At 44.0% G+C, this 22,843-nt stretch overlaps 1 protein-coding gene across 4 annotated transcripts in view; it reads right to left on the bottom strand.

The window, feature by feature from the left end:
* The window catches only part of LOC138197024 (SPRY domain-containing SOCS box protein 4-like), a 40,568-nt gene that overhangs the window by 3,997 nt on the left and 13,728 nt on the right, over positions 1-22,843 (bottom strand). For 2 of the 4 annotated variants that reach the window (XM_069147479.1, XM_069147481.1), the window contains exon 2: positions 11,735-12,623. In XM_069147479.1, the coding sequence (XP_069003580.1) occupies positions 11,735-12,443 (709 nt within the window). In that variant the 5' untranslated portion in view covers positions 12,444-12,623. Of the gene's footprint in view, positions 1-11,734; positions 12,624-19,952; positions 19,972-20,216; positions 20,435-22,843 lie in introns of those variants that run through there. The other 2 variants (XM_069147480.1, XM_069147482.1) reach the window with 2 other exon arrangements.

The following is a 22,843-nucleotide window of genomic DNA, read 5'->3' as shown; positions in this document are numbered from 1 at the left end:
ATTCACAACACAGCAGTCTCACTCATACTTGTAGCCTTGATGCAATGATTCACTGACAGAGCAAACGATTTCACGATAAAGACGTCTACTGTGTGAAGGCCCTGAAACGGGAGTATCAATAAATCATAGCATCAGGGCTATGAGTGTGTGTTAGCATCTGTTCAGTCGGCTCCTCGTCTACAGTTGTGTGCGCGCACGTGTGTGTGTGTGTGTGTGTGTGTGTGTGTGTGTGTGTGTGTGTGTGTGTGTGTGCGGTCACTGCGTTTCTTCTTTTTAACCTCAATTTAAAGCTGCAACATTAATAAGAATTCTGCTTCTGCCCAGGATTTGCTGCTGCAGATGAAGAGGAGGTTTAAAACACACACAGCTCATATTTATATACACACACACGGATCCAAACAAGCCTCCTCTGTGACTGATTGAGCCGTTTCTCTCTCCGGTCTATTAAAAGCGCACCGCATTACCACAAACCGAAGCTCCCCGTACCGAACAAATACGAATACGTGACGTCTGGTCTGAAGAGTGTTCATGGAACCGGAGCGGACCGAGTCTGTCAGGACACCTCGGCCATTCCTCCGGGCTTGAACTGCTGCCCTTGTGGCTGCATGACCGCTGAGTGGTGAACGCAGCTAAAAGTAAACCGGAGCTCGTCTGCAGCGAGAGCTGGACAAGAACTAGATAAACATCGACTCTGCGTACATCAGGACTCAAATTAAAAGCAGCAGAAGTCTTCACTGAACGTTTGTCCGTATCGAACATGATGAACTCTCTGATGGTAAATTAGTTTTCATGCTTCACTTTGCCGTGTTATTTACAAATCACGGTGAACTTTTGCAGGATTAACTCATGGAATTCCTCTGCCGTGGTTTTGGGAAGCGACCTTTGAAGCAGCAGTGAGGGGAAACGATGAAATCCAGCAGCTGACAGGGTGTAAAGAAATATGAGCACAGCTATCTGGATTTATCGGACTGCCCTGCGCTTAATGAAAAGTCTTTGTAAGGCCGCCTTGGGGACATGTGGCGCAGGGTGTATTCATTCGTAACCGCATCAACGTGCCCAAATCAGAGAGACGAGCTGAATGAACTCTGACTGAATGTGGAGAATGTGCAGTGATGTGTGCAATGAGACCGCGCAGTTGATAACCCTTCACAATGGCAGGAGAAAAACTCGCCAGGACGATCACATCACATCCCTCCAACATCTTGTTACCTTCTGTCTGCGAAGGAGAGTCCATTTCTCAGCACACCAGCTTCACCAGATTAGAAAGTAAAACTCACACAAGCTGCTGGTGTAATCACGTCTCCGTTCAGCCTGCACCTTGTGACCAACTAAATTCTCGTGAGCGAGGGACCCGGAGATCCCGCTCCGAGATGGATGCACTCTCTGCTGGGCTTAACAGCACCTATCAGTCAATCCACCATCACCGCCACAGCCCCACCATATAGGGAGTTTCCATAGTAACCAGCTCCTCACACCACCAGTCTGTGATGTCACGGCTATGCGAGTGTATAGTCACAGATGCACGTGTTACTTTCACAGCGTTGGGTCCAGATTTCTAAGTGTTGCTTATATTGTTGCCAATTTAACTGTTTAACCAGCTGTTCAGAATAACATGGTGCGGATAGCTCTAAAGTAAACAAGAGGTTTTGCTTTAGCACATGTTCCACTACAAAGTAAGTAGCTTCATGGCAGGAGATCCTCGAAACAAGAACACAGCTGCACATATAACCAAACACGCTGTCTGAAGTGGAGGAAGGAGAAATATTCTGCAAAATTCTTTCAACATAACAGATTTTCTTCTCAATTATAAAAATGTGCTCCATACTGTGTTTTGTTTAGTTTTTTTCCCATCAGGCTTACTTTTAAAGAGGTTTATTTCAGCCCACAACTAATGTATATAATACTTGTTTTCCCTTCCAGTTTTGTACTTTAAGTTTCTGTATGTGCTTGTATCAGCAACAAGAAAGAAAAAAAAACCAAAAAAATCGATCAGATCGAGAGCAATGCTGCGATTAGAAGTGAACACTACAACTTGCAGTATTGTGACGACAGACAGTAGCGTTGCTCTCTGACAGTGCTCTCCTCAGGGAAGAGGTGACGTGATGAGTCTACAAACTTGCTAAAACCAGCCAATCACTGCTGGCACAAACTGGTCTCCATGGTAAGGGTTGCCTGGGGCGACAAATGGCCCTGTCAGACACCGGTGATGAGCACCAACAGGAGGTACACACTGTCCATCCACCGGTGCCATTGACTAAACACTGATATGCCATCTATTTCAGAGTAGTTCTGCTCAAATGTGAACATAATGAAGAATTAAAGTGAGACTGGACGTATGGCGGTTCTACCTAAATACATTTTCATGTGCCGACAGGGGACCCGCTCTACATCGTTACAAATGATGTTTGCACTGTCTGTGAAATGGCCTCATTTGTCAGTTTGTGTATTCCTTGTGGGTATTTGTTTTCCTTTGCAATGGAGCTCTCGCAGTTACGTTGACATTTATGATTTTAAAATATTTACATTACATGTTCTCGAAGTAAATATCATGACACCAACATCTGTGTGCCCATTTGAAGCAGCCTGTGCCGATTACTTGGAAGAAATTAATTTAGGTACAGAGAAGGCATGTGTCATGATTTTCGAATAGTCATTAAAATATAAAAACCTGGATAGTTTATGCGACTATCGTTCTTCTCCGTCACCCCTTGTTGTAATGTACTATTACTGTCAGAAGGTGGCGGTAATGCACCCAAAAGCTGTCCGTCAGATGGTATTAAACAGTCGAATAATGGTCGATTAGTTCCGATGGATTATCAAACTGTATTTTTGCTTGAAATACCCGTCCCTAGTGAAGCGTGGAGCTCTTTGCACATTCTTCATCCTCCCCGCGATCCCTCATGTACCTGTCGGCATGTGCCCTCGCCCCCTTCCCCTCAAGCACTCTCATCTTCATTTTTTTGTAATGGCCAGAGACAAGTTTCTGACAGATTTATGGCACGCTAAAGAGAAGATGGAGTGTGGGAATGGCCGGTTCAGGATGACTGAGCACCTGATGCACCGGTGGACAACAGAGACCTGCAGGCTGGCAGGCGCACACACCTACCTCACACTTAATCGAGAACAAAGTGGAGGAGGTAGGTTTGGGGCTGGCGGGCCGTCAGTGTGTCGGTTCTCACTTAGGTGAGACGGCTTATGTGCAACCGGTGATAGTTCTCTTCCATTTCTTCGATGAATCTGTGTGCAGTGCAGAGACATCAGTTCACTATGAGAGACAACACGACCCAGTTATGTCCTACTTAAAAATAAGGGGTGAGACGGGTCCATCTTTTGGCACCGGTGCTCCAATTTACTGTTCCTGTAACTCCGCCCCCTTTTCCTCTGCCTTCCTTCGTTATGAGGTGCTCAGGCTCCCAGCCACGCTTATCTAACTGTTAAAGTTGTCTGGCCTGGTTTTAAGATGACAAGTGTACGTGTCTACATCCAAATGTGTGAACACGTCTCCAGCCCCCCAAAATGTTGTTCAGCGACAGGTCAAAGGAGGGAAAAAAGGAGGAGAAGAATATGTCTGGGAGTGGACAGAAACAGATCAATGATGTAGGAGATAAAACAGAGAATTGGGGCAGAACAGCGAGGCGGGCAGGAGGAGGGGATGTAACGGTGCGCGCGGTCGCTTCGTACCTAATTGGAAAAGCAGGTTTCCAAATTGAATAGCAAACCAATTGCTCGCTGAACTCGTCAGATAATGTCAGTGGAAAGAATTTGCATCGGCTTCTGACTTCCTATTACCTTGCACCAATGAGCCCGTGAGCTCCAGACTGAAGCATGGCGCTGCCATCAATTTGGTTCTCCTTGTGGTGCTCTCTCACTCTGCTCAGGAAATGGAGGCTATAAGCAGACGAGGCTATTGAGGGGAGCGCTGAAATACTGGAATGAGGTGGTAAACAGCACAGACACACACACACACAGACACACACACACACACACACACACACACACACACACACACACACACACACACACACACACACACACACACAGACAGACACACACAAATACTCAGCAACTATGTGTACATGTAAACAGATGTGATGGTTTCCTGGCTGAAGCTGCACAAGTTTTTAAGGGAAAGTTTGAATTGACCACATTCCCGTTTCACTCTTGTTTTCCCAACTCGACTACTTCTTTCCTTTTAGCTGTTCTGACTGCGTACAACCACGCTCGCTGCAGTCTGGCCATCATGGGTGTGTTGTTAGACAAGATTTGATTATGATTTCTGTCCATTAGTTAGTTTTGGAACAAACTATTTCAGAAGTGCTTCATCAGAGAAGACATAATAAAAAATAGAAAATAAACAGGAGATCGGTGTAATCTCCTCAACGATGTACCATCACCGTGGACTTTTTTCATCAGCACTACACCAAAACCTCTGTTCAGAAGAGGTTGGAGGGCAGGACTGAGCACGTAAAAAAAACCGGATTAAATACTGACAGGAAATGAATGAATCGTCAGCCCCTTGTTCAGACAACACACAGCTCCCACTGAAGAGGTACAGCCAAACGGGCAGAGATGAAGACGGGCTGTGCTGGAAGATAACAGGTAGAACAGCACAGTTTGACCTTCACTGGGAACAAAATCACGATACAAAGAGACATATTTGTCTATTTGCTAGTTCGCATTTCCTGGGAGACTGTTAACATCCTCAACCATCTCCAGACTCTTCAATTAGCTACTTCTGATTCCTGATGAGCTGGAATTTTTCAGTTCCTCAAATTAATTTAGCATTTATCAACAAATCCTTAAGACCAAACCTGCCAACTTGGCTTATTTGCAATTAGCTGAATTCCTGCCAGGACTTCTTGGTGTGAGCCCCCTACACAAACTCACTAGATCCAAATCACTCCTTTTCTTAGAAGCACAAAATGCCGAGACATTCTTAATGAACCAAACGCAAAGCAACTTAAGGGTTATGACTATTTCAAGACAGAAACAAGCAGTTTTACTGGAACATTATGATCCTGAGTTTTCATCAGAGCATTAAAATATGCATGAAATGTGACTGCATTTCACCTTAGGTGGAAGCACTTATCTGAAAATCACTCACTCAGTCAAATTGGCCCAACAATCAAGCCCACTTAATAAGAGATTTTGGGAGCACTCTGATAGCCCAATGATTACAGCGCCTGCCACCTGCACCGCCTACAGTTTGAGCCCAGCCAGCGACTCTTCTGTTGCATGTCATCATCATCATTTCCAAAAAATGAAAAATAAAAAAAAAGGTTGTCTGACGTGTTTTATAAGGAGGTAATTTGCAACATCCGGTATGGTGGTTAAAAACAATTCTTTGAAATTTGATGTTTACCAGCTACACCACCATCACAGTGAATACTGCAACGACTGTGTGCGTCGACATTGAAAGTGTATATAAAGATGGACAGCAGGACAGCAGGACAGCTCTCCAGATATGTCTGCTACCATCTTTACATTTTGGCTGAGTGTCATCCACATTTGTAGAGTCTATGGGAGATCCTCAACTGTTCACACTTCATTCCTGGTCTAAGCCCAGTTACCCATAATAAGCACATATGTGCGTCAACACAAGTGTGGAAATATTGTGGTGGATAATGAGTCTATTATCCCAGTGCATGCTGGGAGGCTTCCCTCCACATTGATCTGAAGTGGAAGAATATGATCGGCATCTGTGCCGACACTGTTGAGCGTGTGCAGAGGGAGACAATTTGATATAATTTAACTACGAATTCTGCATTTTCATTTAATGTTGGGACATTATTATAAATACAACAACGCAGGTTGTAGCTTTCCACCGAACACTCAGATGTCAGCGAGCAGAGAAGAGAAACAAATAGGCTCACTGATGAAATAAGCACTATGAACTGAAGTAATCCTGATTCAGAACAGGATGACGATCGATTTATATTTGAAATATTAGTGTAATATAGTTTCCAGAGCAACAACAGTAATGTTTACAACATCAAAGTCACTTTAAACTCAATAGGATCTCAGTGGAGACAAATGCAAAATGTCAAGAAAATAAATAATACATTTCTGATATCAAAGTAGTGAAGTTTAGAAAGAATGAAAACCACAGAAATCCACCGGCAGCTAAGTATTAACTAAGTCAAACTAAGATAAACAGACTACAGCTTCCATTTGAACTATTAACCAGCACACTGAAACTGACAGCAAGGCTGATGAAGATATTAACTCTCTACATGTTGATGCTTTTTAAACAACTGGTTTGATCAAGTACTGATCGTCCCTTTACTCAAAGGTTTTATTCTACTTTCAGTAACAAGTGTAGTTGTTGTCAACGCTTAAATCATTATCTCTCAGCTCAGCTGGTTCACGGTGTCCACCACCACCTCATTGCTGTCTGCGCTCAAACATGGACCTGGACAGCAGAGGAGGAGACGGAGAGGACACCGCCAGCTCCGATCAGTCGACAAAGTGCGAGTGGTTTGTGTTTGTGGTCATTATTATGTAAAAGGTAGAGCAGCACGATCAATCATATCAAAAACACAATCTTGACTCATACATGCATGAGATCTCATTAAAAAAAAAAAAAAGAATCTGACACATTGTTATTCAGCACGTCTGCTGCATTAAAACAAGCTTCTCCCTTGAAAGATGATATTGTGATGCCATGTGATGCAAAGCTGCAGAAACCGTCAGTAAGAAATGTTCAAGACATCGGCGGAAAGAAAACTGAAAAATATTTGTTACGGTTGTTTTAGAAGAAAAGAGACTGGAACTGATTGTTTTTATGTTCAGTGTCAGATTCATGAAGCTGCTGTAATCAATATGAAAACGTGAGAGCTCGCTTTCTGTCAACAAAGCTGATGTGCTGGTTCTCTATCAGGCTCCATCATATCTTTTGTTACGTTACGGTAGCAGGTAGAGTGAGTAAAATAAACATTTGCATATGGCAAACCTTTGGCTGACAAACTAGTGAGCAAGCTGCCTGGTCAACAATTAACCACCCACCTATCCACACAAAAAAAAAGTCAGATAGACCGTTTCCAGAGGAAACTGCCAACACAATTGGGTGTGGAAACACTGAAAGAAAGGATTAGTGTTGAAAAGGAAGAGGAGGGAAAAGGAGAAAGACAGTTAAAAAAAAAAAAAAAAAGCGGGAGGGAGGAGGTGAAACACAATGAGAGTTGGAGTCAAATAGGGTTCATTTGCAAAAGGGGAAGGCAGGCATGTCAGTAGTGTGTGTGTGAAACACTTCCTCTTCTCTGGTGTAAATGAGTTTGGCACAGCTTGTTGCCACTGCACTGGCCAGGTCACTGTGGAGTCATGAGGCCTGCTGCGGTGGAGAGAAGAAGATAGCTTTCCAAGACCGGGAGGAGGAGGAGGAGGAGGAGGAGGAGGAGGAGGAGGAGGACAGCGTGATGCAGCAGCCCTTTTGTTTTTTACTAAAAGATGAAACTGATAAAAACTGATAAAAATCATGCCTCAGTGGGGTTGGCTTTCTAGCGTCTCTGGGACTGAGGGCCAAAGGACTAACGCAGTCAGGATGAGAAACTGCATTAATGTGGGGTATTAAGGGACAATAGAGACAGGAGAGAAATGTATAAGGATACTTATCTCTTCTAGCTTCCCAGGGAGTAAGACATGGATAGTAAAGGAGTCAAAGAAGAAGACGAAGGAAAAAAAAAAGCCTGAATGGACTACAAGACAAGTGAAAGAGCAAGAATCCAGAAATTGAATCCTCTTTGAGGTCTGGGAATAAGGGAGCACTGCCATCTCCGGGCATACATATTGATGCCTCTATTCTTCTCTACATTACATGGAGAAGAGTCTACTGCCTGATATCGTACACACCGATCTCTCGTGTGCACTCTGACAGAACATGAGCTCTTCTGAACACTGAGGACGACTGAACTCAATTAGTATCATTTCCATTGAATTAGGCAGCCGTATATGGAGGAGGAAAGAGAATAGGACAATAATGTTGTTCCACATGTCAGTACTATTATCTCTGATGTTTATAATGAAGTGAAATGAAAAGACAAAAACAAAAATAAGTGATGTGTGTTCAGGCTCTAAAGCATTTCTATTAACATCCTCCCTTTTCTCATCACCACGCTTCATTAGAGTAGAAAGAAAAAAAAAAAAAAAGCAGACGGATTTAACTATTGATGCACTTCTCTGACTGAAACTGGCTTACAAGCACACAGAAGTACATTTGTTACCGACAGAACGGCTGATTCCACAGTGGGGTCTGTCAGGTCTAAGAGGGGCTGAGAGGACATCTGACACAGCTGCATCTATTTTTTTCATGATTCCAGCCTTGATGCTAAATCCATATTTGTGGTGCAAATCTGATTATTTTTGTTTACAATATGTTTGTTAATGCGATCCAACGCCGATACCAGACAACATGAGGAAAATTAATAACACATTAATGGCCTAAAGTCCCACGCATAATCAGACAAGTATGTCAACACACATTGTGCAAGAAAAAGCTCTTATCAACCGTTCTGTGGAATAAAGAGCCAAAAGAAACATCTCACCCTTCTTCAGTTTTGAGTTGAGTTCCACCTGACCTTTAAAATCTTAGAAAATGTGAACCAGGTCACAAACAAAGAAAAATGTCCTTTAACTCTCCCACAAAAGAAAGCAGGAAGCCTACAGTTTTGTATAAATCAGTCCTGGATCCACACATCCCAAACAATCAGAAGAGGAATCTAAAAGCAGCAGCGGGCCATGTGGTGGAAGATGATTCTCGGTGTTATCAGTGTCACTTGCTGTCCAACCACTTAAAAGTCTGTTAATATCATGTTCAAATTGCATCTTCACAGTTTTCTGCCTCCGTCAACCGGTCCGCAGTTTACACGCATGTGTCCAGATTCATATAAATTATGGACGTGGCCTCTGACCTTGTAAATATAAAACGTCATCATTTCATCCTGCTGGACATTTTTGTGACGTCACAGTTATCGTTGACCTTTTGGCCACCAAGATCTACCCGGCTAATCCTTGAGTCCAAGTGAGCTTTGTGTCAAATTAGGATAGGGCGATGTCTACCAAACTGTTGTATGACAAGCTGTGGAAGAGCCCCCGCCCTTATGCACAGTTCATTTATCTACTGCAGTGCACAGCCCGACCCTCTCAAACCCACCACACAGTTCAGGTCGTGAATTACAAACTCTAGTGTTGAGATATTTGCAAATGCGAGATACACCATAAATGTCTAATTGACGAATCGTCCATCACTGCAACCCTTTGCTAAATTTGAAGAACTTCTCTCAAGGTGATCCTGAGATATTACACTCACAATAATGGGACGAACGTGAGGTCATGAGGATCTTTGACCTTCAAAATCAAAAAAAGGCCTCCTCGAGTCCAGGTTGAATGTTTGAGACAAATTTAAAGAAATTCCCTCGAGGTATCCTGAGAGGTTTTGTCCATGAGAATAAGACAGAGGGACAGACAACCTGAAAACAAAATGCCTCCAGCCTCAGCTTTCACCACCTTGAAAGAATGAAAATAATGCTTCAAACTATTTTAAACTAACCAAAAACTAATTTCACTTCCATTGCAGATGTTACTAAATATTAGTACAAGATCTTACACAACAAGATGGTGAGAAAAGTTCACACACCACCGGCAACAATTACGATCCTCCTAACTGATAACAGATTCTCTACGACACCATGTCTGCATGAAACAGGACAATTACCCCCCCCCCCCTCCCACACACACACACACACACACACACACACATACTACACGCACGACACACACAGGACACACAGGTTTCCCACTATGCGAGGCCAGACACTGAGCTCAGAGGCACACTGGGACATCCTCCAGAGCTCCTCCTAAACTGTCTGCTGTCCACAAGTAAACACACATCACACATGGCCCGCAGCCATGGACATGGTGTCCATGGCACAGCGTCGGCAACGCCCCCAGCCTGCTTTGGGTCTTTGTGCAACATCCAGGCAAGAGATGAAGCGACAACTGCAGGCTATTACACAATCCAAGACAAGTCCATTCGCTGGAATGACGACAATTCACAGAAAAGAGCAGCGGGGCAGAAAAACACGGAGAAGGAGACAAGGAGGGCCACACACACACACACATGCACAAACACACACACACACACACACACACGAACGCGCACACACACACACACACACGCACACACACACACACTGATCTTTATGACGACTTTGGGACTGCGGTGTAACGGATCTTCCTCTTTCACCAGAGTTGGATACAGTTTTCTTGTTTTGCTCTCTGAGCGTGTGTAAGTTCAAGGACGAGCGTCTGAGGGTTTGAGAGCGTGGTGTTGAACCATAGGAGGAAGTGAAGTAGAAATAGTACGCATTAGCACAGAGAACATGTTTAAGCAGCTTCCTGTTGGTAAACAAAGCAGCAGGCTCCCTCTCATTGTAAGCTTTTTATAGATCAGTGCAGACAGAAATGTGCACTGCATTTCCATCCTCCGTGCTCTCAAAGACAAATCTCCAGGGAAAAGTCCTCTCCGTCTTTCCTCAAACCTTCCACGCTGACATTTACAGAGAGCCAACACCAGGTCGAAGTATGTGGAAATAATCCACACTATTACTACTTATTGAAACCGTAAAATGTATATTAAACACACACATATGACACAGTAAAGAGAGTGTTTCAGTCCCACTAAGGACTGCATGACTTAGACCCCAGACGGTTAGGAGCTTCGTGACAGCTGCCAAAAATGACTCAGTGGCCTGATACAGACTCTTCTATCTATCCTCAGAACAACTGCACTTTGTATCCCACTAGTCAACACACATGACTGGTCAGGGCCTGTGACTGATGACTGAACACACACTTCCCTCTCTCCCTTCTGGTTCCGTCACTGGACTCCCAAGTTGTTAAAGCACAACTCGCACCCTGGGCTGCTGCATCCTTAGCGAGCCGGTCTAAATATAAGCCTATGCTGAATTGAAGCCATAAACACGACATGTCCACACTGTGAAAAACTACCTACCACAACCACCTCTCCACGGTGACGCAAATGCAAACAGCAAAACTAAAACAGTCTCTCGTATTTGACAGACGATCGGGTAAACAGAGCTGGGAGTTACTGGCTTCTCATGCGGTGCAAGTTATTACAGTGATATATAAAACTCAATTCTGTGTGTGCATGTTTACTACAAATCTAGTTCGAGCAAGTATCGGCATGGAGGCAGTGCATTAACTTATCCTAAAAAGCTGCATGACGAGAGCGTATGCTAAACTTCAACAGGGATTAGGCTGAAAAGTTACAGGATAAACACATTTTCTGACATCAAACACAAGCAGACGAGAAATTGGGAGCACCAGGATGTCTTGTTTAGGAAGACGCTGCGCCATTTCCTGTACCGTCAGGAGAGAAGGAAAAAAAGAAACACACTCTGGAAGCTGCTGCTCTAAATGCTGCCATTTAACATGTTTTGATCAATTATACAGCGCCAATATTCAACACTGTCAGCAAACAAACAGCAGAAGGGAAGAGCAGGTGTTGGGGCTGACGAGTAACGACAGCGGGGACAATAAAAAGAAATGTGACAAAAATTCCCTGTTATACATCCTCATACATCATAATGACGGTGATCTGTTGTGCCAGTCAGTACGCACATCATTTTAACAGAACTAAAGGTAGTGAAAAACATAAATGCTCACTTTACACAAACACATCACAGTTGGCGTTCGTGTGCGTCGGTGTTGTACTTACGATCGAGTCCGTTGACGTAGCGGATGGACACTTCACAGTGGCCCCACACGGCACTGACGATGGGATACAGTCTCTTGCCCTTAAGCCCTCTAAAAGCCACTCCCAGATACTGTCCGTCCACCATGAAGCTCAGCGTCCCTTCATCCATATCCAGAATTACTGTCAGACAGTCTGGAAGCACAAATGACTCGTCTGGCTCCAGGAAACACGGGTACGTGGGCGCCGATGTGGAAACGGGTCGGTTCTTTCCATCGTGGTAGAGTCTGTTCCGACCCAGGTCCCAGCCCCAGGACTCGGAGTCCGAGCCCACCAGGGCTGTGTAGCCCACCGAGTGTAAAGGTGCTTCGGCGGTGGCCACGCCCACGACAGCATGTGTGCCCCTTTGTCTGGCCGGCCAGTGAATCCTCCACACGTGGAGGCCCCTGGTGTAGCCCACCCTGCTCCGGATACAGTCTGTGCTCTGTGCTACGGGGTGCCGGTGAAACGTCAGCTTGTCGTCCTCCTTGACAAACACATTGAGCGATCGGTCGTCGGGGTTCCAGGCGTGGCGAAGTTGGGTCTCGGGGCTGGCCGAGGGCATGTCCAGCAGTAAGTCCAGTCTGGGGGGCCGGCAGAAATCGGGGCCCCGTAGTTCGCGGCGCACCGGCCGGTACGAGGGCTCCCCGCGTACATCCACTGACTTGATGCTGCCCGAGATCTTCTGGCCCATGGCTGGGCGGGTCGAAGGGAGGAAGGGACAGAGGGGAGGGAAGTGGACGGACCGAGGGTGGTAATGAGGGGCCGGTAGGTCCTGACGTTACCTCATGAGCGCAACGGCAACACTGTGGGTCCTGGGTGGAAAGACGCTGTTGGACACACACGCTGTCTTCAGCCAGGGGGGACCACACTCCTGAAACACACAAAAACACACGTTCTGTGTCTGATGTCGTCTACAAATGTTTAATGTGCGTTACTCGTGGCTAATCAGTGATTACCGAGCCGACAGGACAAAGCAACCGCTCCACCACTGTCCCTGATTTGACGAGAACACGTTTCAATGGGATACAGTACTCCAGTAAAAGGGTGAACTGTCTCATCGTTTATAGTTGATACAGACTGCTTGCATTTTCAATTAACAAGGAGATTTTTTTAAATGATTTTGTCCAAATTTAACAACAATGACCATGTTAATTTAACTGTGATAGCCTGAAACCTTTGAAAATCATAAATCTACACCGTTTTGTCAAGAGACTGATGTGACAATTGGCAGAAAATGTATCTGCAACTTGTTTCCAAGCAAAAATGCCAAACATTTGATGGTTCCAGCTTCTCGCACTAATCCTTTCTGCAACTCTGAGGACTTTTCCCTCCCGACCAGACTCACTGTGGCGGTTTTAGTAAAGTGAACATCAGTGACTTTTGGACATTTGAAGATCTAATCCAGGATTCTGGTAAACTGATGAATATTTGTGCAGTTTTCTAATGATTTAAAGACTGCTAACTATTAATACATTCATTAAGAAAACAACTGGTGATTAATTGATCATGAAACTCAACGTTAGCTGCAGCCCTACTTGGCTTCTAGAACTCGATAAGCAAAAAGACTTTGCACATCAAACGCAGAGACTAGAAAGGACAGAAGCAGAAAGCAGTGATTCCTTCCAGCGAGAGCTGCGGATCAAAAGCAGAAATGAAGGATGAGCTTCTCTTCACTTCTAGCATTACTCTCGAAAACGATTTTCCTTATTGTTTTGCCAATTTGAAAGGTGAACACATGTTTGACTTTCCTTGTGTGCAAATGTATCTGTTTGCCACTGGATACCTTGACAGTAATTTGGAAACTATGCGATAAACAAAGAAAAGGAAGCAGCCGTCTAGACATGCGAGCTGTGTCTGATGGATAACAAGCTGGGAGCACGACACCCAGCAACATCAACACTGGTTATTATCAAACATATTTCAGAGACCACCCCAGCAGCACTGGGTTTTGTTACAGATCCAGATTACTAATGACCTCCTGAGATAACGCATTCACTGTTCAAATAGTACAATACGCTGCAGACTGAACATAAGCATTTAGGTCTCACAACATTTTTGGTCACAGAAATTCAATGTGAAAGCCTCAAATAATTAAACGGTAACAAAGAAACCAGGATGATTTTCTGAAACTTGCGGCTGACTTCCTGTAAAGTCATGCAGAGTGCATCTCTTAGTCAATCCCTCCTTCACCGAGCAAACAAATGTGATGCAATTCATATTTTATAAGTCTATAAGAAAATACAACATGCTGAGCTTTCACAGCAAGCAAGACTGAAAGCCCCGAGCTACTTCCAAACACAGGTGCAGAGCTTCCCTGTATGACCGAGCTGTTCCCAATCTGCTGCATCAACTTTACTCTTTGTCCTCTGTCGTTCTTTCCGATGCTTTTCACGCTCCCCTATAGTTTCTTGGGTAACGACTCGGTGTGATTCTTTCAGGGAAATATAGAACAATAACAAGTACTGACTCAGCAGGCGAGACAGATGCTGTGAGTGTGTAGACGAGACTGAAACCAGTGATGACATTTAAACCGATGCAGCTTAAACCCTTTTTCAAAGTAAAAAGGCAACAAATGGAAACTACTTAAACTTGTAATCTTCTGCAAACATATACGGAGTCGCACAGCGTGAGACCGTGTTGACGGTGTTTAATAAGGCTGCTTTGTTATTTCTTAAGTTTAGGGGTGAATGGTAAACTACATTCCCACAGACCAGAGGTCCGTTTCAGCAGCGTCTCATTGGCCATGGATCTTTTTCTAACGATTAAGGCACTCAAATACTAGCACGCTTGCAGTAATCAAATACAAATAAATAAATCATTCAACTGTATTGTCTCAAAAATAAAGTAAAGGTTATAAAAAAAATGTAATTAGACACATGTAGGATATTTATAATTAACAGTAAAGCGAGCAGAGCAGAAAGAACTGCAGTGTGTAATGTTGGTTTTCTCTTTTTTTTTCTTTTTTTTAAATCAACATTGAAAACACAGACAAGATGTCTGTGTTTTCTGCATAAAATTAATGGGAACCAGGACAGGGAAGAAAAAAAAAAAGCTTCATATCTCAGCTAGTGCGCTGAACGACACAGTGTGAGCACAGAAGTTGCAAACTGAGCGTTAACACGTCGTACACAATGAATAACAAATATCAGTGTGTCTGGCCAACTCTGCATGCTGGAGCTGGAAGGTCCAGGAGCATAAAGACTGTTTGGATCACATGACACACTGAACAAAGCAAGTCTCTCACCAAACCTGATGTACAGTTACACCCATATTAGAAACAGTGTTGGGCGTTCCACACCTGGAAAATCTTCTTAAAGGCAGGCGCACATTACTTTGGTTTCTGATCACAATACAGAGCGACCAAAACATTTTCCCGTGCTATAGCTCTGTGTTTCTCATTTCTGTTTAAATGTCAGCAAGTAAATATATTGTGAATTATGGAGGCGATGATGAAGGGGCAACAGCTCAGACGACAGGTCTAATTACTCTCAATTTACGCACTCACCAGCAGACGAAGTCTTCTGCACAACATTATCTCATGACTACAACCCATGAAGAGAGAAGTGCCCCATTTCCATATTAATTCATTTACACCACCAAAGATGACGCATGGAGCCATTTCGGGACAGTCACAGCCAAATGCATCGGCAGACAAAGAGATCGTAATCCCACAGGCCATCGACCGCTCAGCTGACATTTATGAACGTGTAACATACGTGCGACATACAAAGCCTGCCTGCTCATGCGCACACAGATTTTGCTGGCAATTCGTCAAGCATTAACTCTCAGCGGGGAAACACTGGGCCAAATAATTAGGAGACAACCTGAAAGAAGGGATTCATGGGTAACGGGGTGAGCACAAGATGTGACCAAACAAAAAGACAAATCGGTTACGTTTCAGGTACCTTAACAGATTTAAAGTAACCAATTCATCTCCGATAAATACAGTGACATGCCACAGCGGCCGAGTCTGGCTCACACAATCAATTCATACATTTTAGGAAGCCGTTATTAAATCATTACATGTGGGTTTATAAATATGGTGCATGGTGGGAAGCCAGATGATGCCAACTTTGTCTAATAATATAATATAAATTTACTAGAAATGACCAAGCTATTAATTCAAAATAATATTTTTAGCTTGTGTGCTACAAAGCCAATAAAACAGTATCATATTAATAAGAGTGGATAGAAAAAACAAACATTAACATCTACATTGTGTTAGATCCAAGCCGTATCCACTATTTAGCATTCCAGCCAGGTTGTCTGGACAGCGAGGCCCAGTGGCAGAGGGGTGGTCCCGTCATCCTCTCTATGAGAGCCCTTTGGGAATATTTGATGTCATCCACATTGAGCTGCTGACATCAAAAGGACATTCCCAGCTGGTGGATATCAAACTTCAAATCAACTTCACCCCAGTGCTTGACCAGCAGCTCTGCCTGTGCCCTCCTGTGCAGAGCGCTGTCCCACACACACACACACACACACACACACACACACACACACACACACACACACACACACACACGACTGTAACAGATTGAGTCCTTTATAAAAAAAAAATTAAAAAAAGATGGTACTCTGAAAAACTAGGGCAGGTTTTAACCCGACATTGTGACACACTGATTAATAACTGCAAGGAGAACAAACAACGAGGAACCCAGATCATTGCAACACTGTCGCCCTGACGGTACAGGACAGGACAGGACTTCTTCACACATCCGCTCCACGACCGGCATCACAAAGTGTATTTAGCCGGTCAGTTACTAAAGTGTATTGATTTTTAAAGTTAGTACAAGCAGTCCTCGGCTCTTCAGGGGAAACAATATTTCCACAGCGGATTATTTCCTGAAAAACTGCATATTGGGCCGTCGTTGATACTATCACAGAGCATTATTCATATCAGTCACACGGTGAGAACAAAATCATAGACACAATAACAGAGTTGTGAATGAGAGAGTTCAAATGTCAGAAAATATGTAACAAAAAAAATGTTGGCTACAATTTCCTGGAGCCAAAAGTGGCTTCTATGAAGTCTTCTGCCCAAACAACTGTCCTAAAACCCAGAATATTCACTTCTTAATGATTTGAAACAAGAGAAAAGCAGTAGATCGTCACACTGGAAAAACATTAACGAGATTGAGTTTTGCAGAAAAAAAAAATGAAAAATTATTATTTAATTATCGAAATAACTTTCAATTTGTGTCAATCAACTAATCATTAAATCAAGTGACCAAGTGTTTGAGCTCTGATCTATATAAGTGACCTTGTGCTTCCAACAGCAGCCAAAACAAAGTGACCCAGACTCATTCATTTTAAATGAGCACTGCGACCGGGAGATATTTGGGGCATCAGGAGTCAAGGTTATGATGTCGCAAAAAGAGCAAATAGCATCAAACACTTTCACACCGAGAATTGGAATCATTAAATGATTTAAAAGTTTAATGTGAAAATAGTGAAGCAGGTTGAAAAACGTAATACATGTTACCCATCGATATGAGCCACTACAAATCTCTTCTCCCCCAAAGAACAGGACGTCGACAGCTTTTCATCTATTCTCCATCACATCCAGTACCTACAGTATTCATAAACAGACTTTGCCTTCTAATGTGCAACACAGAGGAAAATCAGGAGAAGCGGAGGCTGCTGGTTTAATATTAAAAAGCTTAGTGAAAGGATGGAAGAGGAGCTGGATGTGAAGAAGGTCAGCGTTGATGAAGAGTGTCCGAAGAGGTGAGAGCAAAGGAGAAGCAGAGGAGGAAGATGAAGGAGAGGAGAGATGAGAGAAGTGATGACAGAGGAGAAAAACACTGATAGGGCAGGTGAGTGATGGGCGATGATGGGAAAAAGGAAAAGTGCAAGAATGAGGGCTACGAGATGTGACGTCTCAGCCGACACTCCTTCAGATTATGAAAGCTGCATTTAGAGGAAAGGATTATCCAGCGGCACGAGGGACCATCGCTGCTGCATCTGCTCCACGTTTGACTTCCATCTCCTCCACTTCTTTAAAACAGCAGATCTCAGCGTGAGCCCCACGGCTCCGGGTGGAGCAGAGGCAATGCAAAGAGGAGCTGACACAGTTCAAGACACGACTGGACCCGAATCCACGACACAAACTTGTTATCTCACGCAAAGGGAGCCAGCGACATGGAGAAAGCTGCTGGTGGCGTGACAACCGTTGTTAGCATATCAAACAGACCGCCTTGGCACAAGTAACCCCCACTGAACACACACACACACACACACACACACACACACACACACACACATACACACACACACACAGACGCAGACGCACACTCACACAGCTTAAGGGCACAGTAATGCAGAGTAGTAATGCAGGGACTCAAACACAGACACTTCCAGCAGCACATGATGACACAGGTCTGAGTACACATGTACACAACCTCTCACTCAGTAAACAAAAGTCATTTCGAATATCTCAGCGGTCGTTACGGCGATGGATAAATGGGCAGAGACGGTTTGAACGATAGCACCTAGACTGTACGTGTGACCTTTACACTTCCTGTCCGACTGCATTCGCACCCCCCACAGACCCGAGGATCACACGGAAATATATCGATTTAATGACAACGAGACAACGGGAGCAGGAGGTGGCGAGACGAGACACAAACAGAAGTGTAAACTGATGCCTGAAGGACAGCCAAACGCCCACAGTAGAAAACATCAACAGTGGTTCAATCCTGACTGAATTCCACTGCAAGTTTCTCAGAGTTCTGCACAGTGCCTTTTTAAAAAAAAAAAAAAAAGAATTCTGACAAGAAATAAAACAAAAGCCGACGCCATCGTGCAAAGCCACAATAAATAAAAGACAGTTACAGTGTCGGTTGCAATTTCTTTATCAGCCACACTTCTAAATCGTATTCTGAGGATGTATCAAGAGATGCCATGAGAGATTCACAGTGCGGTGAAAATGTTGGGTTTTTTTCTGAAATGTTGGGCCTGTTTTGGAGTTTTAATGTATTACATGTGTATATTGCACATGCATATTACATACATTTTAATATACTGTAGCTCTTTGGTGTGTTTGTGTGCAGTTCATCAGAGGAGTTTGGGCAGTCCAGAAACTGCATCTTTCAGCCAATGTGATTTTAGGTTTACACTGTATTATTTTCTTTTTGTAAATTGTATTGTGTATTGTTTTGTTTTTCTGTGTGCAAAGGAATAAAGTGTGATATGAATCAAGGATATTATTACAACTCCACTCACAGCTTGTTTTAATCGACGTGACGCAAAACTCAGAAATCAGGACCTGCTGCTCGACCCATATTTTCAAAAACGGAGTTAGAAAACCACATTAAATGACGCAGAACCTGCTGGCGAGCTGCCACAAAGCTAAAAACATTTACATCAGACGGAAGTTGCCACATCAGCATTTCATGTTGCCCTGTATTGTCCCCTTTCCACTATGATCATGCTTATAAGAGTGTTTTATCTAACTAATCAAATTTGTTGGATTGTAAAATGTCTTTCATACCCCCACCTTCAGCTTCACACCTTTCTGACATGAGATCATTGGATCCGTTTCCAAACGTTTCTGTTCTTTCAGAAACCAATGATCCTACACGGTCTCCCACTTCAACTTCAAAAGAGGTGAGAAAGGAGCCAAGATTTGAATTCCTCCCCAACACTTTTTATTCTTGACACGCTGCAGCACTAGAAATGAACAAAAACAGGTGCAGTTATTCCCATATTTTACTGAAGGTGCATCTCCCAACCCCTCATGATAGCTGGCTTTTCACTCTTCACACATTTCGAATGTTGCCGTTCTGATCAGGTATTAACACTTGATGTCCGGTTTGGCTGGATCGTAAACACCACTTTATTTCTAGTACAACCTGACCCTCACGCCTCCTCACAGGTTCGGTTAGGTGTAATTATGAGTCAGGAATGCAACGAGTCTCACACGCAGCAGCGGTGTAACACAATACAGAAAGTCCAGCCTCGTGTGCCGCTCACCAACCTCTCACCAACCTCTCAGCATGTGAAAGACTCCACTCAAGTCCAGCACGGACTTAATCCATGCTGACACAAACACATTGCTGCCTTTTTACATACAAAAACAAACCTGTAACTAGTCGACAGTGAAACCAATGGACATTAAAGTGGACTTAATTACTTAGTAAAAATTCACTCAGAAATGCAGTGACACTTAAACGCTAATGTGAATATCACTTACAGCAATGCGACTTGGAAGACTTTTTAAAGACGTGAGAAATGTTGCACTGGATGTCATTTGAGACGCGCTACAACTCTGACATTTCATTCATTTCAAGACTTTCTCTGGGACACCCTGAGAGAGCTGGAGCACCCAATCAAACAGTCTGTCGGCGTGAGATGAGCCCCTGGCAGCTCTGCCAGAAGAGAGATGGGAAACCCAAGAAAGAAGCAAGCGAGAGGGTCAAGCAACAGAAGTGGTCTGAGACGCAAACAGACATCTTACCATGAAAGCATTTCTCCTGACAGTCAGCCGGCTCTCACACAGCAATGTGAACAGGCAATCACAGCAGCCAAGTAAAAGAGTGGGAATACTTGCTCCTCAGTCTGTATTCCAAAAATGAGGTCAGCGCACAGTCAACAGCAGCCAGACGAGTGCTGGACAGGGCAGAGACAGACAAAAAAAAAAAAAAGAAAGAGAGAGAGAGAGAGAGTGTGTGTATGTGTGTGTGTGTGTGTGTGTGTGTGTGTGTGTGTGTGTGTGTGTGTGTGTGTGTGTGTGTGTGCTAGTATATCAGTAAGTCGGTGAGTTCCTGCTTGTGACGGAGGATGAGGAAAAAAACAGCTTGGCTCCAGTTCCCAGCTAAGACAGGAAAACAGCTGCTGGAGGGAGGAGGGACGGGAGGGAAAGATAGAGAGGGAGGGAGGGAGGGAGGGAGAAGGGGAGGGCTTCCATTGGAGCTCCCTCAAAGTCTTTCCAAAGCAGTGCTAAACCACCCACTCTCACAGATGCACCGACTGCGCTCCTGAAGAAGAGAGGACGGTGGAAAGAAATGTGGGCACACACAGTTCTCTTAGATTTACGGCTCATTTCCACTTTGCTCTGCTGAACTGGCCGATGGACACTCAGGCAGCCATGGAGGGGTGTTAAAACAACAACAACATAAAAAGTGCCGTCCCTCGGAGGTGTGTTGTATTAAAACCGTCCATTGTATCTTTAAAGAGTCTAAATTCCAGCACATGAATCTGCTGACTGCCATGGCACCACATCAATAATGACAGTTGCTACCAGACTAGCAGTTGTCACTCAGTTTGAAGTATTTTTCCACGCCAGCGCGCCGCGCTTAATACACTTAAAAGATATTTCATGATACAAGAAATGCAGCTCAGCGTCCACTCCGTCTGTGTTCGCTCCAACTTCAGGGCAGAAGTTCATTCCATTACATGAAGTGAGTCTATTTCTCCTTTTGATCTGTGTACCGCTCCTCAGACTTCACCTCCTCCAGCTGACAATATCAACATTTACGGTGATATCAAGCAGACTCGGCGTGAAAGCTCAGGGCGACAGATTTCTAAAGTCACCACAACCTCGCGTCTCCTATTTTCCTCTCGACATGGACCCTCTCTGCTTTTCACGCTGTACGTTGTTTAGGGGAAACACAGCTGGAGAGTACATGTTCAGTTGTTCCAAGTCGAAACCTAAACAGCAAAGACACTCAGCTGGTGACTTCTAATACAGCTCTGCTCTTGCTTCGGCGCTGCCTCCATGCGTCTTTATTCAACCTCCCAATATTATTTTGCATTTTACAAAACTGAAAGTCAGAATTCACCATCCTTATTTTGGAGCCTGGAGTTTGTGTAGCTTGTAGACCATGTATGGAAATGGACGTAGTCTCTGCGTGTGGAAAGTGAAGGTAGAAGTGCCTTAAAATGAAATACCACTGAGGGTTTGGGGGGAAAAACTCACCGTCCAAAACACTCCTATTCAAAAAGTGTCTCATGAGATATAAAGAAATAATTCCAGCATTAATTAGATATTAGGCCACAAAGAACATGTTTGGGGGGGCGTGTCTGGTTTGATTGACACTCCGGTATAGATGGGTGAGCACAGTGTCCTCTGGTTCTCAGATGCACCGCTCGCTCCTCCCCAACTTGTCCAAATACAGTCACTTCTGGCTCCAAAAAAACCCAGATGGTGAAGTGGGTGTCCACCTGGTGTAGCTCAGACTTTTGCAATAAATCTTGATAGAAACAGTCACATCTCTATATTACTCTCTTTTATATCATTAAAACATGAACCATTTTTTTACAGTCCGTTGTATTTTCCACCAATTAATCCAAAATGTTTTTACACAAGTGAAAACTCATCAGCCAACCTGGTCACCACACGAGCCTGTGGTCCTCATTATCGACCAACTAACCGGCCTGTAGGATTAAACAATGAGAAATGAACAAAGTTAAATTATAATTACGTCTGGATCGTTTTCAGGCATTAAGAAAAATAACAGCACTTCGTTAAAGACATAACAATGGCTGCATCGGTGTGAGCATGCTGTTACAGGTCACAGGGAAACCATGAAATACAAAGTCATTGACAAAGAATGTAGGCTTTTGTGTATTTGATTTGCCAACACAGTGGTTTCCCAGAGGATGCTGAGCAAGGTGAAGCGGTTTTACTGGACAACCCTGTGTCTCCGTAAAATGATTCACTGAGATGGGTTCTCCTTTGTGCCACTTTTGGGGCAAGCTACCTAAAATTAAACAGATTTATCCCGTGGGGTTTTTTTTGTGCCTATAAGATTATAAGCCAGTGAGTCAGGCCCAGCAGGAGAATTCAATGTGACATTTTGATATGTAAGATGTGTTTATACAATAGGCTCAGATATGACAACTTACTCCACCCCAGCCGTATTTCCTTTTTCCTCTCGCCTGTGTTTTGACACCATCCCCTGTATGAATCCATGCTTTCTTGCTCTCATCTTTCTCCCCTGGGAGACAAGAAAGCCCTCCTCTCACTTGTTACCCCCTCCTCAGCAAACGCACAACGGCATTCCTCTCTGCCTGCCTGCACTCTCCCGTCTTGGGAGGGTATTATGCTGAATCCTGCATACATTAACTCAATATGACGCGGCT

The sequence above is a fragment of the Embiotoca jacksoni genome, unplaced genomic scaffold (genome assembly GCF_022577435.1).
Source record: "Embiotoca jacksoni isolate LCO1_2020_lvr unplaced genomic scaffold, fEmbJac1.0.p SCAF_14, whole genome shotgun sequence".
Taxonomy (NCBI): domain Eukaryota; kingdom Metazoa; phylum Chordata; class Actinopteri; family Embiotocidae; genus Embiotoca; species Embiotoca jacksoni.
The sequence above is the reverse complement of the archived record's forward strand: the minus strand, read 5'-3'. Positions and strand labels throughout refer to the sequence as shown.